Consider the following 19,103-nt stretch of genomic DNA (forward strand, 5'->3'; position numbering starts at 1 on the left):
GTGGTTGTAGTGTGATGAAGTGGGCAGCCATCTCCTACACTGGTAGAACAGACCTGGGTAATTCAACGGCACACGCCCGTCCCATTATGCATCAATCAAACGTCATATTCCAACAAGACAACGCCCGATCTCACACGGCAAAACTGATACAGCCCCTTCCAGGAATCACACCATCCATGTCCCGTCATGACCCTCCAGGTCTCCAGATATAAAACCGATCAACCTTTAATAGGATGCACTGGATCAACGACTGCGAGAACATCAGCAACAACTACAAAACCTTCGACTGTTGGCACAAGCACTGCAGGCAGAATGATTGAAAGTTCCCCAGGCCACAATCCAGGGTCTGATTGCTTCCATGGGACGACGATGCCAGTCAGTTTTGGTCGCTAATGGTGGCCATACAAGATATTGAGAACAGATGGCCTTCACCTTGCCAATCTACTGTTCCATATGTGCAATACGGAACCTGGGACAATGACAGTGATGTGTGAGTTGTGAACAATCGATTACCATTTGTTGGATTGTTATATAAAATATATAATTCACATCTAAAATCACTTTTGAGTCTCTTTTTTTTACAGATTGTTCGGCAGGTTCAACTTGAAAAAACAAGCGTCACTCTCTAGTTTGTTACACCACCACAGTGGACGGGAGGTTTGGAGAGAGATAGATGAAACAGGTCTTGGTAATGATAGATAGTCCTACATTCAAGTGGAGCTGGTGAACATTGATGGACATATTACATGTGATCTCCAGGAGGGTTGAGACGCAGTGGACTATTTTTTAAATTCTTCTATTTTATTGTTAGAATTTAGAACTGCTGTTTCCAGATACAAAGGTACCAAGGCGGTTGGACTAGAAGAAGTATAATTTGAGGCTATCAAGAATGACAACTACATTGCATACAAGTATTTAATTGACATATGGGCTATTAAACCATTGCTTGAAAATGGGACAGCACCTTCAAACTAGTAACATGGCATGGGCTCATTATGCTTTTGTGAAGCCACTATCACAGATGTAAGAAAGGTTAGGAGTTAAACGTACTGAGACTTATTCTAAATGCCATTCCAAAACTTGAGACTTATTTTGCTCAAGTTTAATGTAAACGTACTCAGGCGCACGCGCGGCCCCAAAGTAGCGGCCATAAATTTTTTGACTTCCGTGATTGGATTCAAACCACGGTCCCTCTGAGATCGTACGCCTTGTCCACATGACCAAAGTGGTTAACACCGTCGACAAGCTGAGGATGTCATTTGTTGGATCACTTCTCCCCCTGTTACACAAGCAACATCTATGGGAGGCAATTCCGCACCCCACCCCTCCCAATGTATGAAACACCTCATTAAGTATGACATATGAAACAGTAACATGCGACACGAATCTTATCTTGCCTAGTAAAATAATGAAACCATCGATGTTTCCAAAACAGTAGAGGTATGTTATCATTTGTCAAATAGGTAAAGCTGTATAACGTTCAGGCAGAGCATTACCGCTCGGTCTGCAATGATGCGAAAATTATCATGCAGTCTTCTTTTAGTGTGCAAATTCGACAAATAATACAATTCGCTCGTCACGCCGAAGACCCGGGTTCGATTCCCAACATGGGTACAATGTGTGAAGCCCATTTCTGGTGTCCCCCCGCCGTGATATTGCTGGAATATTGCTAAAAGCGGCGTAAAACCATACTCACTCACTCACTCACTCACAAATAATATACACATTTCTATCCGTTTTTATGCATCTTATGTTTTTTTCGGGTTGGTGTAGATGTCTGACCACGACTCGTCTGAAGTGGAATTTAGATCCCCTCGAGCAGTGCATACATCGTTTACCCCACACAGCCACCATACAAGTATACTGAACCGCAAAAGAAACGTTACCCCATGTAACATTACATGAAAAGTTGTCATTTAAATATCTGGGTAATTTTTGCAAAGGTTTCTAAAAATTTAATATGACCTTGTCCGGAAAAATTAAATTTTATGATAAAAAATCCCAAAGCTGATGACAATAAAACCGATCGCCCAAACGCATCACGGCAATGGCCATGGTAACCCGATGTACGTGATTTCCGTGCAAACTGAAATGCACATGCGTTCCTCCATTTCTTGCCCTATAAAACATTCATTCGTTATTGAATTGCTACCACATGCCAAGATTGACAAGAAATCAGCGACACCAAGCCCTTGGACGATTGCAAGCTGGACAAACCGCCCGGCAAGTAGCCAATGCATTTCAAGTCCACGCAAGGACCATATACAGGCTCCACCAACGGTACCAGACCACCAACACTACAGATGACCGACCGCGTAAGGAAGACCAAAGGTCACCACCCGATGTCAGGATCGTCAGATTGTGCAACAGCATCTTCAAGATCGCTTTGTTACTGCTGCGGACACTGCTCGACAGACCATGGGGACAAATCAGCGACACATTAGTGTGGACACCGTTCGTCGACGATTGACGAGCAGACACCTCCACTGTCACAGGCCACACCGAGGGCCCATTCTGACACCACGTCATCGCCGGGGCCGTCTTCAGTGGGCAAAACAGCACCAGCATTGGCGCCACAGCAATGGAGAAGAGTACTCTTCTCAGACGAGAGCCGTTACTGTATCTCAACAGCAGATGGCATGCTTGTTATTCGGATGCTTGTGTTGTTGATAGAAACTCTTGGGGTGGTCCGAGCATCATGGTGTGGGAAGGAATTGGTCTTGCGCAGAGGGTCGGCCCTTTGGTCTTCCAGAACACCGGTCCAGGGAGAGGCAATGGTGTCACAGCAGCTCGATACATTGTTCAAGTCTTGAGACCACACGCCATACCTCATTTGGCACGTCGCCTCAACCACGAGTTTCAGCATGATTACGCCCGTGCCCACACTGCAAGAGCAACAAGAGACTGCCTCCAGCAGAATGGCATCAGAGCCATGCAGTGGCCTGCACTCAGTCCCGATTGAAATCCCATTGAGCACAAGTGGGACGAGATTCAATGACGTCCGACAAAGGCCGACAGCTGCAGCTGAACTGAGTCAGGCGTTCCTCAGAGTGTGGGCTCAAGTGCCTGTGGCCTTAATCAACCGCATCATCCATTCCATGTATCGACGTTGCACGGCAGTCATCAATGCACATGGCGGACAAACGAGATACTGCCTTGTGATGCCATTTTCTCAGAGACTAGTGTCGTGTTTCACTTTAAGAACATTTGACACTTTAACTTCAACCTTGATGATCAGTTTTGCCAAGCTTCATCTTTTTAATGTGTCTTAAAGTATGTTTACAGTGTTTGGACAAATAAGGTTTCTCAGATATCTATCCATGGTGACGTTTCTTTTGCGGTACAGTATTTGTCAGGTTATAGATAACGATTTCGTCAGGAACATTTGGCAGGGGACGTTGAGTTGGAACCTGTTTTCTAAACCCAGCCGTTCAGCGGTGGCAACCAGCAAGGTCCGCCATTTTTCTGTAGTTTACAACCCATCTTCTCGAGGCAAGGGCGTTAACTGACTCTAAAAATCCAGTGGAAACTGGACTTTTATAGTCATTTTAGTCATTTGTGGGGAATCAAATCCGGGCCTTCGTCATAACCACTTGGTTACCCCTCCGCTCCCACAATAAATAGAAGCTGAACGGGGATTTTCTTAAAACGAAACAGAGAACCATCAGATGACTGGATCGATTATTCTAGGATATTTCATGCCTAGTGGTTAAAGCGTTCGCTCGTCGCGCCAAAGACCCGGGTTCGATTCCCGACATGAGTACAATGTGTGAAGCCCGTTTATCTCCCCCCGTGATAGTTTGGTCTTCGTTTAAGTAGGACAGAGGATGCTCACCGTTTCGAAAACACCTAGTGTCATCACTGTAAAGTGATTTATCCTATATTTTTGTACTGCCATTTCCTATTACAAATTGTTCGTCTTTTCTAGTGAAACAGATCCTAGTGCATTACATTTTTAAATGATTAATTCTCCCTCAACAAATAAGCATGGAGAGCCTACCACCAATGTTAAATATTAAAGCTGTAAAACACCAAAACACAACCGTCTGCCGGTGGGGACAGGTTACTGGTTGCAACACATACAAATCACACTAATAAATAAGCATTATTTAACCCTGTAGTGTCTCGGATATTCTGATAAATCTCCATATGACTGGAATAAGATATGCTCTTTCATTATCGTCAACAATAATGAAGTGAAACAACTATAGATTAGCAAAGAATGTATTATGTTGTCTGGTTTAAGGCCGCCTATATTGTATAATAATCAAGACGAATGCCATGGCAGTTAAGCACATGCACCAAATACCCAATCGTAGTTACTTGACGGGTCTTAGCGACCCGGGTCTTTATGTATTATAATGTGTGTTTAACTTGGTGCTCTCATGGCTACCGGAAAACATTGATTGAAGCACATATCAAACTTTTTCCAAACGAATACCAATGCAATGTATCACGACCTTGTCGGCGGATTTTTAAAGATGTCATCAACATATCCATTAACTAAGACATATTTATTCCCGAAACAGGTGAATTGGCTAGTACTAAGAAAAAGAACATTCTCAAATTCCAGCTTATTTCCACCAGCGTTTAAGTTAGCTCACGATGGTCTCATTAGAATCCACAGGTAACGCCGTCGATTCTGTTTGATCCTCATCACGAGATGTGGTTTGAGGGGTCTCTGGTCGTGCTCATTAGTTTCCTGGGTAGCCTAGTGGTTAAAGCGTTCGCTCGTCACGCCGAAGATCCGGGTTCGATTCCCGACATGGGTACAATGTGTGAAGCCCATTTCTGGTGTCCCCCGCCGTGATATTGCTGGAATATTGCTAAAAGCGGCGTAAAATCAAAACTCACTCACTCATTAGTTTCCTTAGTAAGTAAAATTCGGTTTAACGCTGATTTAAACAGTATTTCAGTTGAATGATGGCTTAATGTGTCAGGAAAGCCCGAAGTTATTCACGGTTTATGTTGGACGTTTATCACTTTGGTGAAACCCAAGAGCACGGGTATGCTGACAAACATAGAAACATAATGAGGGTGTAATAGGATTCGAACCCACGATATTAGTTTTCTGACACACGTAAGGGACGCAACTGTGCACAGCGAATTGCAGCGGCTCAGACGACGGGGACACCTGTGCCTCCGAATACCATATGATAGGGTATTGATGTAGTGCTGACTCACTAACTTTATTGAATTCGACTGTCCCAGTACCCAAGTGTATCGATTTATACAGGGACCGCCCCCGTGGTCTAGTGGTAGAGCGTCCGCCCGGAGAGCGGAAGGTCCGGGGTTCGATCCCCGGCCGCGTCATACCAAAAGCCGTTAAAAGATGGTACTTGTTGTTACCCTGTCTGGCGCTCGGCATTAAGGGGCTAAAACAAGGACTGGACGGCTCGGAGTGAGTATACTGTGTCTGAGTGGGGTATTCATGTTAAACTGCGGCGTGGTATCTCAGTGTGCTAGCACTATAAATCGGCATCAGTCCGGCCTAGTAGAAGCAGCCACACACACACATACGTGCATGCACGTCGCTATATAAGTGCAATAATCTTGGACGCGACGTTAAACCCAATTTTACCTCACCTCACCATTTCTACAGGGAGACAGGGTTTGTTAGTGAAAGGACTAACATTTCCAGGACACTGCAACAGACTGTGCACCTTTAAATATCGATCGTCGCGAATACAAATAGAAACCAAACACTTCTGGGTTTAAGTTCAATTCTTTTTAAAGTGTAGGGTATATTCTCACAGTTTATCTTCGATGCCAGTGCGCAGAATGGCTGTACCGATCATATGCACGCTCTTGGTGTGTTTTATTACAGGTAAGGGTTATTTAAAAAATGTCTTTTACCGATTCAGGTCCTTTTGACAACTAATGATGAAAAGGTGTCCAAGTTGGCTTCTTATTCGAGAGGATCGACAACACCTGTAGTCATAACTAGGCTTCCGTTTAACAAGTACAACGTCACTCATTGACATTTCACTGTAACAGTTGTCAGATAGGGAGTAGACGGATCAAGTCGGTTGCAAATGATTCTATGATGGCCGAGACAGTGTGTGTCGCTGTATTCCACATTATTTACTACAGTCGGCGATATGCCAGCTATATCACGGCGGCCTGTAAATAATTAAATATGTCCCATACAAACTAGTGGTTGATAGCATGGAAAAAAAAATAGAAACTACAGGATTTTATAAATATCTTGGTGTTTACTTCAGTAGAAACTTGTCATGGCATAAACATTTGTATCAAGCTACTTTACAAGCAAGAAAGGTCTTTGTAAGTATCCATAAGAGTTTGAAAGTTTTAGAAACCATTTCTCATCAATCTTTTTTTTAAATATTTGATATAAAGATACTCCCCATTTTGTTGTATGGGGCAGAAGTCTGGGGTTTACAGCACTTTGATGCCATAGAAAGGATTCATTTATATGTTTGCAAAAAGTATTTAGGTGTTAAAATAAACACTTCCAGCTTGGTGGTGTATGGAGAATGTGAAAGATTCCCTCTCTATGTATATTCAAATATAAAAGTTATTAAATACTGGCTGAGACTTATTGACATGCCCTCATATAGATTGCCAAAAAAGTGTTATAATATGATGATAGTTTATGATAATAATGGGAAAAGAAACTGGGTTACAGGTGTTAGAGAATTACTTTTCAGTTGTGGCTTTGGTGATATTTGGCAAAACCAAAATGTGTATTCCAAACCAATGTTTATACTTTCATTAACCCAGAGATTAAAGGATATTTATTTACAATCTTGTACTGCATCATTGACTCTAACAAACAAATGCTTTTATTACAAAATGTTTAAATCAGAAATAATTATGGAAGATTATTTATCAAAAGTTAATGTTAAAAAATTTCGAACGGCTCTTTCACGTTTTAGATGTTCTTCTCACGGCCTTTTAATAGAAACAGGGCGCTATGTAAACATTCCTCGTGAAGAAAGAATCTGTAATCTATGTAGTTTAAACTCAGTAGAAGATGAATTTCATTTCTTACTTGTATGTCCAGTGTATTTACACCTTAGAGAAAAATACCTGCACGCTTATTATTACAGGTACCCTAATATTATTAAATTTGTTACATTGCTGTCAAACACAAAAAGAAGTATCTTACAAAATGTGTCAATGTTCATATATTATGCCTCTTTATACCGACAGAACCTTATGAAAGAATAATCTTAGCTGCTTGGTATTTGGAAACTATTGTGTATATACATTAAGTACATATTTATAGATATTTGTCATCTGAATAAACTACAAACAAAAGAGTTAGAAATGGTATTAAACTACTAGGCTGTCATATGATATTGTGGGACGTGATATTACAAATGGTTAAGTATAGTTATATGTATATGAAATGATATAACTGTGGTGTGACATGATACATGAGGGGATATGATGCAATATATTATGTGTATTATAGAAATTGTGTAAATACAGTTTTTTAGTGTACATATTATATGGCTTGCGGTCTTCCAGTGTTGAATAAATATTGATTGATTGATATGAAATAAATTGGCATGGAATGACATGGCATTATATGGTATGATATGATAAGATATGATGGGACAAGCTATGACATTGCTAATGTGTTGTGTGATATGACATGTTGAAATGTGATACAATATAGTTGTGATATATGGTACGATGGTATGTATAGTATGTTATGATAATGTTATATGAAATAATACTATATAGTATGATCTTATAATAATGATACAATATGATATGATGTTATAGAATATGTTGTATGATATAACAAGTTGTGATATGGTAATATAGAAATTATGAAATTACAGGGTATGGTATTGTACTGAATGTGTGAAATTATGTGACAGCGGTGAAATGCGAGGTGGAATGACGTGAGGTGATCTGGTGAGATATGTACATAAATTGTATAAAACTGTATATTCTTCAAATTGTACTATAGGCCTGTGGTCTCTTCAGTATGTGAAATAAAGATTAGAAGCATGGAAACGGTCCACTAAACCAACACGATGACACGCACTCAGTACTGTAACTAAACTATCACAATTAAGTCACACAACAATCAACTTGGTCGACGTAAAGGATGCAACGCACGGCAAAATGTGGCGTTTCAGACGACTCGACTACCGTGACCATTTTTCAACCGACTTGTATGCGGCTTGTTAGCGATATATCTATTATTTTCATATTTTTTTTAATGATTCGTTTTGAAGTGCACAAACGAACGAATAATTGTGTTGAATTTGATCTAATCTTAAAAAACCACTGGAAGTTTGTGTCATTTTAAGTGTTAAATAATTTAATGACGATGATCTTGATTTTGTACATACTTGGTTGCAAATATTAATTGTGGAACCTACAAATCACATTTGGCCTTTGTTTGGCAATTTATGTTTCAAAGCAAAATTCATTTTGAAAAGAAAAAGTGATTTTTTTCAAGTATTGACCCAAACCAGCATGTTTGTTCGCACGTCAATACGTCAACATTGGCCAAAATGTGTTTGCTCTGCAAGTCAGTTATCGTTCTGGAGTTTCATCTCTCATCTCTCAACAACAAAACATTTCAAAATGTCTTTACCAGTTTATATTTGAATGGATCGCCATGCTTTTAGACAGCTCTTTCAGGCAGTTATTTTCTCTGAAAGCAGCCAAACAATTGACTTTCAGAAGTCCAGCATTTCTAGTGAATGATATATTTTTTTGTTAATCCCTGGGACAAATTAATTTCTCCGGTATCTTCCGAAAAAGATAAACAAAAAATCCAATGTAATATGTTTAATTTCTTTCAGAAATTTCAGCGGAAACTTGCTATGGTCGATCTTCATCAACTATATGCATTTTCGGCTGTTGTGAGGATGCTGTTTATATCTTTTGCTGTGTTTCAAACAAGTAAGTATAAGACGGTAAAGGGTTAACCAATGAGTGTTTATAGAATAACGTGCTCGAAACGCGTAATTAAGGATAATCTGGCACCAGGTGAAGGAATGGTGTAATTAATCTGAAAGTTTTGGTGTTCAGCATTCTTACATGAGGTATATTATTCGTCATTTGAAAAAATACAATACTACAGGGTAATTGCACTGGTCAACATATTGTACATAATGACGTTATTTGCTACGTCATAAACAATGATGACGTCATGTCATATTATTCTCAGCAGTAAAGCAATGTAACGTCAACGCGCTTCAACTGGGAAATCAGCACTGATACTCACAAATGTTGGAAATTGTTACACGCGATTGTTCTACCCTTATGAGTAATATTACGTGTCTGTTCCGCTACAACGTTCATTCGAGTGGGCCAGCGTATCCGTAAGTTTGGAATCCGGGGGGATTATTCAATCATCCATTCAAAGAATAAAAAGGAAGAATGCCAAGAAACGTCACTGAGGGTTTCGTGCTAACGTGATCAGTCTGTGACGCTGTGAGCAATGGCTGACGTGTTGTCGTCCTTTTCTCATTAATGCAAGAAATGTAACCTCACGTCATACCGGAGAATGACTATACTACACTTCTGCAAACTTACGTAATGGAGACATCACGAGCATCAAGAGCAATTATTTGTATAATGCTAAGAAGAGTGTGTTTTTTATGAGATTTAGTATGAGAATAAGCATATGGTCGTGAATGAATTATAATTATGAGTGTCAACAATACAACTATGAACAACGCCTCACGTCATCTGCGTACGACGACATCAACCAAGTCACCAAACCTGATCACCCCACCATAAGTTGCCTGGTCCAATTCTAACTCGGAATCCCCAAGATGGTATGGATAGAAGTACCAGTGTTAATGCTGCTGATACCCAGTTGACAGAGATGATATTTCTTCTTTGGCAAATTAGTGGAGCCAACAAACATTGTTGTTCTTTTTCTTTTCAGATGGGCAATAATAATCATCATCGGTGCAGCGTTCGTTACCATCGTTTTGCTCTGCACGTGTTTCCAGGCAGTTGCTAAAGCGGCCACATCTAAAAGCCGGACAGTGGGCGTGGAGAGGACCGCTTCTGAGACAACAATGCCGAGTGCTGCCACATCAGGTGCAACGTCAGCTGCCACGTCAGGTGCCATGTCAGGTGCAACGTCAGGTGCAACGTCAGCTACCACGCCAGCTGCCACTTGAAGGATTGTCCTATATGCCAGGCTGCATCGCATAACGGATGTACTTCTGAAGAAAACAATACATCTATCTTCTTGCTTTTATTTTATCCTAATTATATAATACAACACACGGGGTCGAAATTCTTTTATGCTATTTAATTGTGGTTTTGTGTTAAAGTATATTTCAAAGAATTAATAAAAGTAAAATAGCTTTCCCAACATCCAGCTTCCCTAACACTTGCCTTATAAACGGCTATGTTTGAAGCGGACGTCTGTCAAGCCTGATCACATCGCCTTCTTGTTTCATTCTAAACTGGTCTAAAAATGTTCAGAAAAACAAAATAAATTTTCGAAATATAACCTTATATAATTTGTATATTTGCCCTGATTGTGTTGTCATGAGTAATTACACAAGGTATATTAATAATGTTCGTGTGAAGAAATACATGTTACATACTGTGTGCACACGAATGAAGTATATTAATAGTCAAAAGTTGGAATGTTTAAGTTCATACATCAACGACTTTATCTTTGAGAATTGTATACTTAGTAATTAACGAGAGTGTTAAGAATTTGCAATAAATCCTACCAGAATGAATTTTGATAAATATGATTTGAATCATTTATAGAATGTTCGTGTTATATATACTGAACAAAACAGGTTTCTGGGGTACATGTATATGTTTTTGTCGTGAATAGTTTCTTAAAATGTGTATTGTGATTCCTATTTTATCTTTCTCATCATATTCTGGTTGTTGAAAAAAGCACGTATATGTTAAACTTTACTTTCAATACCACTGTTGCCAATGATGAGTGATTGATTGTGGTTTTACGCCTCTTTTAGCAATATTCCAGCAATATCACGGCGGGGGACACCAGAAATGGGCTTCACACGTCGTACCCATGTCGGGAATCGAACCCGGGTCTTTGGCGTGACGGGCGAACGCTTTAACCACTAGGCTACCCGATCGCCCCTGCCAATGATGAATGCCACTGGACCACTGGTATTAACGGCCATGTTTCGAGCTATGTTGAGCAGCTCAAGTCCTGCAGAACACCAGATTCTAATACACCATATTTTCGTTATAACTCCTGAGCTCTCGGTATGCCGCCATATCACTATCTGTCTGTGTCAAGGGGCAGCGCAATGTATAATGTGTCCGCCCCGGACTCAAATACACCCTATTTGTGTTGTAACACAATGGGCTCTCGGCATAGGACAATCCCCATGTTATTTTGTGTGAACGGGCAGCGAGATATGTAATGTGTTCTTCCTTCAGTGTACCTGATAAAACTGCACTCTGAAAGCATTACTGCCATACAACCGGATCCTCGGTGTAGGATCTGCCAGTGTCTGCCTGTGTCAAATTGGCTAACCCCGTCCTTCTTAGCGCTGGTGTTAACTCTTTGAACTTGAATGATTTATTCTCCTAATAACGTTTCAGGTCTATCTCTGCTGGAGTGATAACTTGTAAAGGCTTAATATCTAAGCAAAACAAACATCGTATTTAATATGTTAAACAGAACAAACAGAACAACCTTTACTTTAGCACAGCTGTACCGAAATACATGCAAGAATTGTTTCACGTCTTGCTCGTAAAAGAAAACTAAAGGACTGCACCTCAAGTCCTAGGGTTTGATAGATACACAGGAGCCGATCATTTAACATATGTTCTGTCACTTCTTCAAGACATATTTCTCTCTCCGAAACAACACCTAGAAAACCAACATTGAAGTCATAGATAAGCCAACTACAGATACATGGCGAGTCTATCGTCACCGGGGGCGGTCGGGTAACCCAGTGGTTAAAGCGTTCGCTCGTCACGCCGAAGACACGGGTTCGATTCCCGACAATGGGTACAATGAGCGAAGCCCATTTCTGGTGTCCCCCGCCATGATATTGCTGGAATATTGTTAAAAGCGGCGTAAAACCATACTCACTCACTCACTATCGTCACTGCCGTGTTTGTGTGTGTGTGTGTGTGTGTGTGTGTGTGTGTGTGTGTGTGTGTGTGTGTGTGTGTGTGTGTGTGTGTGTGTGTGTGTGTGGCTGCTTCTACTCGACCAGGCCTATGCCGATTTTATAGTGCTAGCTCACTAAGATGCCATTCCGTAGGCTAATATGGATACGATACCCCACTCAAGCACAGTGCATTGACTCTGAACTTGTTTTTATCCACTTTATTATCGAGCGCCAGGCAGGGTAACAACAAATAACCTCTATTAACGTCTTTTGTGACGATACCATCAGTGAAGCCTGACTCGCTCACATTTTTGTGAACATCTGGCATCATCACTATTTGATAGTGACTCACAAGCACATGCTTAGTCACAATCGTAAGCTACTTTTAAAAGATTCTGGTCTTGATTAAAACAAATGTTTAGTCGCTTTTATTTCATATGATGGGACTGGGGATCGAACCACAGATCTTCCGCTCTCCAAGTAGACGGTCTATCCACTAGTAACGACAGGAATCACCAGAGATGTCAACCAATCAATGCTATATTGTTTTAATGCCATCTGATCCACATTTTACATACGTTATCTTGTGGTATTGAAGTATATGCACATGTGCGTTTTACAACAGTTCTTCTTCTCAAAGTTTATACACATACACTTGTGACCCGTGAAGATCCGTGGCAGAATAGGTCTTCAGCAACCCATGGTTGCCATAAAAAGCGACTATGCTTGTGGTAAGAGGCGACTAACGGGATCAGGTGGTCAGGCTCGCTGACTTGGTTGATGCATGTCATCGTATCCCAATTGCGTGGATCGATGTTCATGATGTCAATCACTGGATTGTCTGGACCAGACTCGATTATTTACAGACCGCCGTCATATAGCTGGAATATTGCTGAGTGCGGCGTTAAACAAAAAACAAACAAACAAACACTCTACACATTGTACGGATTCTATCCTAATTAAATTATTTAGGTTTCCCCATGTCTGAGGTGTACCGTATATAAGGAATAGTTTCATAATGAACATGAGCATTGACTTAGATCTTACATTATAAAATATCTGATCTATCGAACCTCACTACACAGTGAAAAACCCTTTGTCCGGAAACCCCGCTAATCCGGAACACTCCAGAAAACTCGCTAGCAAGGAATCCCAAATAATCCGTAAACCTCGCTATCTGAAAACCCAGCTACTTCGGAAACCTTGCTAGCCAGGAAGTCTCCGTTTCACTGTAAACTCTTCACGCAAACAGAGCGGCACCCTTAAAGGTTCGGATGCCACATGAAAAAAGCGATATGAAAAACACACGGCTGCCGCGTCACTGTCCCTGTAACTTCGAATGTCACTTATATGTAACCAGAAGCTGTGTCTACCCTATGTGGATGATTTCGGTTGTGTTAAAAAGTAAGGAAGTCATTATAGTTGTAAAGCTATGAAGCTTCAATGCCTTGTCATAATGTTACCAAACATTATGAAATGGCAAGGCCATACAAATAATGTTCTTGTCTGTAATGAAAACGAAAACAAATTTTGGAAGACTGAGTTTTCCAAAGTGACATTTTGATTGCAGTGAAAACAGCACTGGATATTTCACAGCAGTGACCATAACACTTTGACGGAACTATTATCATTCAAGAGCCAACTCCCCGCAAATTGTCTCCCTTTATCGTAAGTGTCAGCCCCATACACAAACTGATGACATCCGTTTTACGTTAGTTCCACATTGACAAGGCAAAAAATTAACAGATGTTCATTTATGGAGTTAATATCGCTTCTTGCCGTTTTGTTATTCTGTTGAACATTTTTCGTTACATAATTATAAACTGTAAATTTCTCATTTACCTCGTCAATCCAGACTATTCGTTTCGAAAGGCGCCATTTATGTTACTTGACCAGCCTGTATTCCTTCGCTTCCAACAGCTTTCTCGTAGCTTTCAAGATTATTTTGTTTATAATCATATCCAAATGTATAATAAGAAATTGAGTGACCTCAAATATTTTGGATTACTGTTGTTTATATTTTGTAAGATTTTGCAAACTCGGAACTACTTCTTAAGTCGCAATTACAAGGGGTGGTAAAAAGGTCCGTACGTGTTAGCAAGAGAAAATTTACGTTTTAATGTTTAACATTTGTAATGAATTACTTTTACGGTACTTTAACGATATGTCAACTACACAAAAAGTATATAATAAATAGGATAATTTATGTGTCTCGTGACAATATCTCCTTTCCCCCGTCACTCGATGAGAGAAATATGATATTTTACTTGACACATGAAATATCCGCTATTCCCGTGGCCCTTAAAAGTGAAATTTAAACAAAAGCAAAACGGTGGATAAGGTCAATGACGTAATATATACATTATGATGGAAAGAGAAATAAAAGAACAGTTACGTATTTTGTTATGATTACGTCGATTTTATTCATTTTGAATCACTTATCAATGCCAATACATGGAACTATTTGACAAGTGACAAGATCATATATACTGTTCATTTTAAGCATTGACTTGAGCTGTGTTACTTTTTATGTCACACATATAGAACAGATAACTTGCACAGTAATCACAAATAAAATTTGACAACTGATTCTGGGAACAAAATAAGTGTCACCGACGTCAATTTCCGTACTGTGTCATGCAGAGTCCTTTGTTCCGACTTCAATGTTATTTGCCCACTATGTCAGGTGAAGATCCGAACTCCAACTCACACAGGAAAAACTCGTTTTCATCACATTCATTGTCGTCCCACCGGAAGTCGCCCTTCTTGTACAACATCAGACACCACTGGCTGCCGCCGTCGTTATTAGGGTCTTCAGGGGCCCAGAAGGTACTGGCGATTCGGGTATTTTGAAATCCCCACTGCCACTCTTTCTCCGTCAGGTACGTCAACCCACCGATCCAGACACCATCAGTCGTTATAGTAGAGTCTTCTCTTTTGAGATAACCTTCCACAAAGGTTTGTTCGGAATCCGTCTCCACGTAGGCCAGGTGGGAGCCTATAGCCTGACAGTACACGGCCGCCTCGGCCCACGAGGCTTGGACACGGATGAGGCTGTAGCAGGAGTCATCATGGTGCAGGAAGCCGTTTGGGCAGTCACAGGAAACCACGTTCATAACTGCCAGCACGACAATAATACTCACTGATGAGTTAAACATTTTCAGCATATTGTAGAAACATACACCTTTCAACGTGTATCGAATCCGTGAATCGTCGTTATCTTTTATTTGACCTATTAAACACAACGCATACCCCTGCAATGAAGCAAAAGGCTGCCTGTAAAAAATACAGATTTGATATTGATTACACCACCGTGATTCATGACAGGTAACTCCCTGTGTTCTGTGTCAGTCAGAATAAAGTATGGGAACAGCCAAACCCCATGGACAAAAGTTGTTTTTTTTCCGTATACATATAAAAATAAGGCCCCAAGTGAGAGTTCTGGTATGATTACAGGTATAACATAATTATGTTATATTATTTAGTTTGATGAAATCGATAAAGGCTTGGGGATTTTCATTCTGACTTATATCGCCATCATTGAGGGTCATATTACCTAATTATTACCTACGAGGGCAAACATATTGGGGTTCGTAAATATCATATCTAGGGTGATATCACGTCAGGAGACAACAGTGTATTATTTCCGTCATCCGGACGACATTGTTTACGTCATTCGAATCTTATTGTGACGTAAGGTCGGAATGACGTCACATTAGAAACGACGTCATAGCTGAAGATTGTTGACGTCATTCGATAAATTGTAGTTCCGCTGCTGTTGCGGCTTACTGTCCTTACAGGTAAACACTAAAATTCGTCTCTATATGTACACATCTTCTTCGGTAATAAATAGAACATTATATTCGAGTTCATGTCATACTATGTTTACCCAACTCGTGTGCCTAAATTCCGGAATTTAGACACTCTTGTTGTTAACATAGTATGGCATGAACACTCATATAATATCCTTAATATATCAGCATAGTATCGTTGGTGCCGAGGATATAATCCATGTGAATGCACGCTGAGCTGTATAATAGAGTATTAGGGTGCACTATGTAAGACTAATGCAGCTTGCTTCACACTGGCTATATTTGGTTGTTCAACGTAAAATTTACCTATTTACAATACGACGATGTGTCCTTACGCAGTGTGTCATCATCAGTAGGTGAGTTTTGTTCAACCCTGCTTTGAACAGTATTCCTATTATATTAAGGCGTGTCAGCTTGATGTGGAAGGCAAACCCCAAGTGATGTGTGCAGGTTTTAGACGTTTTACTTTCAAACCTAGAAACAATCAAGGCAAATCCCATATCATTTGTTCTGGCACAGCGAATCACGGCACCTCAGCCAACTTGACTACCGCGTGTCGTCATGCAATTCACATGCTTTTTTAAGACAACCATTGGTGTCGTGTTGACTTTGTTGTAATCTCGACTCAAAATGGCCGCCGGTGCGTAATATGTAATACACGTGCTACAAGTTATCTAGGAATGAGTAAAGCTTCACAGTCTGTCTTGTTTACGCCATTGCAATTTTAAATCAAGCATCACAGGGATAAGGACTGCATATTGCGTATGATTTATTGTTAATGTCACCTTAAAAAGAACGTTGAGAAATTCAACAAGACTGCGTGGAACAAAAGTCTCGTCTTATCATTACGGCTACGTGAGTGTATATAACAATATTATATACAGAGTAATATGATATGATCTGTTGTTTCTTTGTCACATTTTTCAAAAGCAAATATTTTCAAAAACAATAGTTGAAATAATTACCGTCGGAAACATATATTCATCAGAAACATACAATAATATCATATACCATGTCCTTTTGTAAGCATTGGCGAAGTCTGCGGATATTCAAATGATCAGATGCTATTTATGTTACAAACATGCATTTGCATGATCAGAGTAAGTGCTCCAATCAATTCATCGGTCAGTTAATATGTATTGTAAGACACATATTTAACAGGCAAAACACACATTAAGATTAGTAAAGCATTGTTTCTAGGGACACAATAACTGTTGTCCACAAAGCCAAACTTTCTTCTAATGTTCTCGTGGAGTCTCCATTGTTCCGACTTGAATGTTATTTCCCAACTATTTGGGGGGTAGATCCGAGTTCGAATTCACATAAGAAAAACTCCGTGTCTTGACATTCATTGTCGTCCCACAGGTACGATCCTTTCTTGTACATGAGACAAAGCTGGGCACCGTGATCATTATTCGGTTCCCCGGGAAGCCACCAGGTACTGGCGGTTCGGGTATTTTCAAATCCCCACTGCCACTCGTTCTGTACCAGGTACGTCAAACCACCGACCCAGACACCATCAGTTCTTATAGTAGAGTCTTCTCTTTTGAGATAACCTTCCACAAAGTTGTGTTCCGAAGCCGTCTGGACGTAGGCTAAATGGGCGCTTATCGCCTGACAGTACACGGCCGCTTCCGCCCACGAGGCCTTGACACGGATGAGGCTGTAGCAGGAGTCGTCGTGGTGTAGGAAGCCGCTGGGACAGGACTGACACCAAACCACACCCGTGACTGCTGTCAGGATTAGGGTCACACCAGATAGCTTCAACATCGTGTTTTTGAAACGACAATTGTAATTTTGTAATTGTTCAATGTTTGTCACTGCTCACGGCTTTATCTGATATGCATATCTAGAGTACAGTAGAAGTATAGCGACTCATTGAACATTGCACCAAATGTCTGCTATCCTACGTTGACCGAATATATTCATGTCCCCGCTTGATTAGATCTCATCTTTGCGAGCTCAATATAAAAACTCTCCACGAATAATATGACCAGTGACAAGACATAAGTTTGTAATTTGAGTTGCCTTGATATGATAGATGGAGATACGCATGTTAGTATGTACTTGGCGTTAAACTAACTTTGTGAACGTTCCAGGATTTTTTTGCCCTTGAATGGAAACAAAACCCCATTTATCTATATGTCTAGATGTCTTTGATCGTTGATCATACACTTGGCAAAATGTTCCCCCTGTATGTACAGTGAAATGAAAGTCAACATTGATTTACATGACCTGATGTAAATATTGTTCCAACTCGCAATATTGGAACTTTAAGGTGATCCATGTCGATGTGTCCATACTACTCTAAGTATGCTTGACGCGTGAATGTCATCATAAAGTGCACATACTTTTGCTTCGTTAAAAAAGACCCAAAATATCGAATTATATTATTACTTTTCACGAAAAGGCCTCCAATAGCATTATTCCTACTTATAGCGTATCATACTTCTGTCGTGTCATATATTCTCTGTTGTGTCTCAGATTGTTGTAGTGTGTCATAGTGTCGAGATGTCTCACGGTGATGCGATGTCTCACTCACCTTACCTGTACGCACAGACACTCTCAAACTCTGAAATTTCGACTGATATACTAAAACGTTAGGAGTGCCAGGAACGGATATGCATACAGGAGTTTATCTCAGATTGTTGTGGCGTGTAAGATCGGGGTAGATTGTTGTGGCGTGTAAGATCGGGGTAGATTGTTGTGGCGTGTAAGATCGGTGTAGATTGCTGTGGCGTGTAAGATCGGTGTAGATTGTTGTGTCGTGTAAGATCGGTGTAGATTGTTGTGGCGTGTAAGATCGGTGTAGATTGTTGTGGCGTGTAAGATCGGTGTAGATTGTTGTGGCGTGTAAGATCGGTGTAGATTGCTGTGGCGTGTAAGATCGGTGTAGATTGTTGTGGCGTGTAAGATCGGGGTAGATTGCTGTGGCGTGTAAGATCGGTGTAGATTGTTGTGGCGTGTAAGATCGGGGTAGATTGCTGTGGCGTGTAAGATCGGGGTAGATTGTTGTGGCGTGTAAGATCGGGGTAGATTGTTGTGGCGTGTAAGATCGGGGTAGATTGTTGTGGCGTGTAAGATCGGTGTAGATTGTTGTGGCGTGTAAGATCGGGGTAGATTGTTGTGGCGTGTAAGATCGGTGTAGATTGTTGTGGCGTGTAAGATCGGTGTAGATTGTTGTGGCGTGTAAGATCGGTGTAGATTGTTGTGGCGTGTA

At 40.5% G+C, this 19,103-nt stretch overlaps 3 protein-coding genes across 3 annotated transcripts; 1 reads left to right on the top strand and 2 right to left on the bottom strand.

The window, feature by feature from the left end:
* The first annotated feature begins 5,688 nt into the window (after window positions 1-5,688).
* On the top strand, window positions 5,689-10,732 carry LOC125376259. The gene is made up of 3 exons (XM_048388314.1): window positions 5,689-5,827; window positions 8,796-8,895; window positions 9,890-10,732. The coding sequence occupies exons 1-3, from the start codon at window positions 5,767-5,769 to the stop codon at window positions 10,128-10,130; spliced, it is 402 nt and encodes a 133-aa protein (XP_048244271.1). The 5' UTR covers window positions 5,689-5,766; the 3' UTR covers window positions 10,131-10,732.
* Window positions 10,733-14,469: 3,737 nt separating this feature from the next.
* On the bottom strand, window positions 14,470-15,321 carry LOC124148107 (perlucin-like). The gene has a single exon (XM_046519047.2). It carries the CDS (start codon window positions 15,236-15,238, stop codon window positions 14,738-14,740), a length of 501 nt encoding a protein of 166 aa, XP_046375003.2. The 5' UTR covers window positions 15,239-15,321; the 3' UTR covers window positions 14,470-14,737.
* An 885-nt stretch (window positions 15,322-16,206) lies between these two features.
* Window positions 16,207-17,677, bottom strand: LOC125376258 (perlucin-like). The gene has a single exon (XM_048388313.1). It carries the CDS (start codon window positions 17,651-17,653, stop codon window positions 17,162-17,164), a length of 492 nt encoding a protein of 163 aa, XP_048244270.1. The 5' UTR covers window positions 17,654-17,677; the 3' UTR covers window positions 16,207-17,161.
* Window positions 17,678-19,103: the final 1,426 nt, after the last annotated feature.

The sequence above is a fragment of the Haliotis rufescens genome, unplaced genomic scaffold, assembly GCF_023055435.1.
Source record: "Haliotis rufescens isolate VD_foot unplaced genomic scaffold, xgHalRufe1.0.p SCAF_7, whole genome shotgun sequence".
Lineage (NCBI taxonomy): Eukaryota > Metazoa > Mollusca > Gastropoda > Lepetellida > Haliotidae > Haliotis > Haliotis rufescens.